Genomic DNA, 5,000 nt, shown 5'->3' with positions numbered 1-5,000 from the left:
ATGCATTTAAGACATAACAAGACACCTACTTTTTTCAGGTCAAGGTGCTTTTCTCTCTCTGACTTCAAACCAACTCCGTTGACAACAGAATCTTTGCTGATACATTCATTCAAAACGATATTGTCCAACATAGGACTGATAACTCTTCCCGGCGAGGATAATTTTTTACACGTTAGTATCACTCCGCAATCCATTGCCGTGACACTCTCCCCATGTCCGGCGTTATTCCCTGCATACGTGCCGTTACCAGCTTGACTCGAAGCAGCACCACCGAGCCGTATGCCGGCAAGGGACTTATCAAGGAGGCGCCTGGAAGTCATTTTTAGTCAGGAAAAGTGAATCTAAAGAAAGATAACTAGCTTTCTATAGACTTTAGTACGGAAGGAGAAATGATACATTTAACAAGATTGTCTTGACTAAGAACTGAGCTTGTCGCAACACTACCAACTAGATTTTCTACCACCCCAGACAACTACAGCCGACCGGTCAGGGAATAAAAGATTGTTTTGCTTTTTTCCTCCAAATGAACGCCACGCCCACTCTCTCCTGCGCGTGCAGCCAGGCGAGATTCGCAATGTCCCGCCTCCCATTCAGTCCTATTGGTCTTCGGCATACATAAACATGCGTTTTTGGCACACGGCCATTACAATTTACAATCTGATTGGCTGGTTTGGAAAATGTCACATTTTTTCCCCTAACACTGCGGAGGTGTGTCTCGACGATATGCCGGCCGGTGCAAGAGAAAAACAAGCCCTGCTGCGTCGACTAGATATGACTATCGGATTTTGAATTTGTTTGTTTTTCTAAAAACAAACGATGCCCACATTTCATATATACAGTGCATTTACATGTGGATGTACACAAACGTAGTTATTGACTGCATTTCTACTTTAGCCTCATATTTCACATATTTCGATAACCCAACAGGCCTACTTTTCGTTTGAAAATTAGCCCAGCCTCCTAACCCATTCGAATAGACAATAACAAGACACGTACATTACAAATTATCATAGCATAGGCTAATAACTGGCCCTGGCACATGCGTAACATTAACGCTATGCTAAATACCAAATACAACTCAGTGTTTCTCTGTCGAGACAACTAGAAATTGTGCCAGACATTTCTAAGCTACGTTGCAAACCAGCTGACATTTCAACACTGACTAGGCTATGTGAGCTTTCCCCCGTACGCAATGGCTCCTCCTTCGCCAGCGGAGACAGCCGGGGAGAAGCAGCAGCGTACGAATGATGTTACTTTTTATGTATCTTTAAGCCATGTGGTCAATAAACTATATGTAAATCTAAGAAGCCCATTAAAGAGAAACTACATTTAAATACAGATTTAGTTAAATCCGTTCGAGGGCGTGCGTTGTGATAATGCTGCTTATAAACATGGTATTGTAACCTTGTTCTTGCACAGTTTCAAATCGCTGGGCAACATCCTGCAGTGAGCCATTACAGTGCAGTGCAAGCTTCTCCGTGCAATCTAGCCCTACAACACGTAGTCCATGGGCCCGGACCTGAAATTTCACATATCGGCACCATCTGGGTGGGCAAAGTCTAGTTGCTATTTTTAAAATGTTATACATCCCTAGATTATGTTTTGATGTGATAACCCTTTCAGAGTGGCAGCTTTTTAGTGGTTTTCACCTCTTGAACAGAGAGACCCATCAGGCTAACTGGAAAGATGAATGCTCCAGTCATCTTGTATAACTGTACCATTATACTATTATCTCATCTCCATTGAAATAAACCCACCAATAAATACTTTGAATGGGCTCCTATGTACTTGAACAGTTCACATTGTCAATTTTATAAGGATATATAGTCCACTTTTGCGAAATTTGCAGTTTCAAATAATAATATTTTGTGGTTCTCTCTTCAAATACAATATTAAGTTAAATTTAACTAAATAGTAGTCCCTCAGTTTGTATTTAATGAACCTAGACCACTAGGCCACAATCATTATGATAAAACTACACATGATACAGGCAAACAATGTTGTGGCATGTCAAATAGTTTTGTTTTATTTTTTGTATTACCAGTCCTTCAAAACGTACATTACATGTAAAACTGTTTAATTAGAGGTCTGACAGTGCATATGTCCAGATGATGCTACACCTGAACACATGCTCACTTAAAGTAACAGTATGCAACAATTATACTTCAGGATTAGGGTTAGGATTAGCAATTTTACCTTAAAATAACAGCTTGAAAAGAATTGGGGCGCTACAATGACTTTTAATATGGAGAATCGTCTCTGTGCCATTGTAATACCAGGGTCCATAGGCATATAACTGCTAAATGTAGGATTGCCTGACGCCACCCGGCTTTCTACTGTCTGCCGAACTAGTAAGTAGCTTATTTGCCGTCTTGCTTTGTCTTGTGTTGCACTTGCTTAATGTTTGACTGTGTTAGGACAGTTGTTGAGTAACTAGTTTGTCATAATTTTCAAAGTCAGCACATTTCAAGAGATTTCGTTAGTTTTAGGCGCTAGCATATCGTTAGCGAATAGCAATTGATCCGGAATGCTTCTTTAACATCAATTGGCATGTTCTTTGTAACAACAATACTGATGGTTTGAATAGAAGGGCTATTTAACATTGCCTGTTAGATAAACTAGAATTAGAACTGTACATATTGGGATATATTAGGTCCACACCCTCAACCTAGGAGTCAGTCACCATGACCGTCAACTGAGTCTGTTCACTCGACAGTGGGTTCTTTCTCACTGGGTTGATCAGAACAGGTTTGCAGTTTGCACATGTATCAGGTGAGACATGTCCACTCAATCACCAACTTCCCATCATCGTCTGTGGTTCACCCACTTTCCTTGGAATCCGGCACGGAGGGTTGGGACTTGTCTAGTTGCAACATTTGACTTATTCGAAAAATTTACAAATAATTGAGATAATGACCATAATGACCAAAATCACTGTTAAGATGATATTAGCACATGTGTGATTTGGGGAAATTTAGCTAAAGCGCTGATCAGTGAAAACGGTTATATAGCCCAAAAATATGAAAAGCTGCTTTTGTGCAAGGGTTATCATATATTAATAGACTTATATCAGTCCTACAAACAACTTAGCATAGGTAAAGTTTTGCCCCCTCAGATGGTACCAATATGTTGTCTGGCCCATGGACTAACGGGGTTGGAACTTGCAATTTTTTAACGCCCCTCTGTTCCGCTAGCAAAGCGTTGGCGAAGTTTATTAAAATGTGCTGCTCCACCCGTCCTTCGAAAGAAACGACAGAATGATTCCATCATCATTCGAAACTTGCAGATGAAATGGTTGTTAAAACACCAATTGCAAGATTAACACGCCTACCAGTACCACCTTTATACATTAGGCCACATCTAGAAAAATTGGACAAATCTAGTTATCTATTAGGTTTTTTTAAATATTTTTTTTTCATTGACACTAATAAGGCACAAATTGTCTTAAAGTGCAACTTTATTACAAAAGTATAAATTTGACCACAATATCATGAATGATATCTTGATTAAAAAAACATACAATCTTTTGCACATAAGTAAAATAGGACACAAGCCGTTATTTATATACAGTACACACCCTGTTAGTTTTTAAGCCAAATAAAAGTACACCCAGTCTAATTGATTTGCAGACATGGGGCTTGAAAAGCAAAAACATTTGAAAAAGAAGTAGAACTCTGACAGGCCATTGCAATTCACAACCAACTATACAACCAAGAAATAAAATATATTTGTATTATAATATCAGTAATATCTTTCTGAACGTCATAATCTGACCCCCATTTCACTACACAGACTCGATGCTGTGCATTTTTGTAATTCCATCATCAATTAGTCTTCAACACAGCTGTGAAGGAACTCAGGAATTCTCTTCTGACATGGATCTCATGCTCTAGGGAAAGTGGATAACGCTCCTTGATTGTTTCATTGTGGTTTTTATCTTTGAATAAAAAGTGCCCAATCTTCAGCACAATTAAAGGCGATAAGAGGGAGGGGAGTGGGGAAAAAAAAAAGTACGTACAATTGCGCGCCACTTATAACCTTGTTTAAATATCCACCATGCCTTTTGAAAACATGTGCTGATTGCTAACCGTTACATTTTGTTATGCCCCTCTGAATGCAAACCAGGCTTGGTCCAAGTGCAGGCATGCCCCCCCTCCCCCCCGCCCCCCCTTCACCCCCACCCTCAAAACGCTACATCAAAGGCCTGGAGCCTACTTCAGGACAAAGCCATCGCTGTGCTCCAGCAGACAGATTGAGGAGGTGGGAGGAGACCAGATGTATGCATCCTCCCCGAAGAGGCAGAACCCCAGCGGGTCCTGAGGTTGGCTATCCGGATGATTTGGGGGAGGATGGAGGACGGAGGACCGAGGTGGGGGTCGGCGAGTGGTCAGCTCTGACTGTGCTTCTGCCTCCCCATTGGAATGGACAACTTTTTTGCACTGCTGTCTTCCAGCAACACAACCCTTCGTTTTTTTTTTCAGCAGTGACTCTTATCTGTCATTGGTCATTTCCTGCTCTGCGCCGAGGCAGATACTGTTCCTGGGAGCTGTCTCTGCAAGTCCGTGTACAATATTCACATGAATCAGTCAGCCATGTTGCTCATTTTGTGCTGATATCATATATCAGTTATAAGGACTTAACAAAACGATGTGCTATTTGATTTCTTTTTAAGAAGTTCATGCAATCACACACATGTAAACATCACCATCAGCTTCAACGATATTGAAACACAGATATGCATGGCAGTGACATCAGCTGCTTAGACACAACGTGATTAGTTGATGTGTTGATTTGTGTAGATGGGGAGGGTAGGAAAAATAGTGGTTTCATATGCTATTTAAGTATAATATGCTTGCTCTGACTCTTTTTAAAACCATAATTAAATATAAATATATCTGAACACTTTATGATCTCTCTCGCTCTCTCTATCTCTACTCTTTCTCTCTACTCTTTCTCACTCTCGGTGGCAGGACTAGCGTATCATGTAAGGACGACTTGGT

General features: G+C 40.6%; 1 protein-coding gene across 2 annotated transcripts in view; it reads right to left on the bottom strand.

The window, feature by feature from the left end:
- slc2a4rg (SLC2A4 regulator) overlaps nucleotides 1-460 on the bottom strand; it is a 79,073-nt gene extending 78,613 nt beyond the window's left edge. For both annotated transcript variants that reach the window (XM_080831922.1, XM_080831923.1), the window contains exon 1: nucleotides 30-460. In XM_080831922.1, coding sequence (XP_080688048.1) covers nucleotides 30-320 — 291 coding nt within the window. In that variant the 5' untranslated portion in view covers nucleotides 321-460. The remainder of the gene's footprint in view (nucleotides 1-29) is intronic.
- Between the last annotated feature and the right edge of the window lie 4,540 nt (nucleotides 461-5,000).

Source organism: Sprattus sprattus, assembly GCF_963457725.1.
Source record: "Sprattus sprattus genome assembly, chromosome: 2".
Lineage (NCBI taxonomy): Eukaryota > Metazoa > Chordata > Actinopteri > Clupeiformes > Clupeidae > Sprattus > Sprattus sprattus.
The sequence above is the reverse complement of the archived record's forward strand: the minus strand, read 5'-3'. Positions and strand labels throughout refer to the sequence as shown.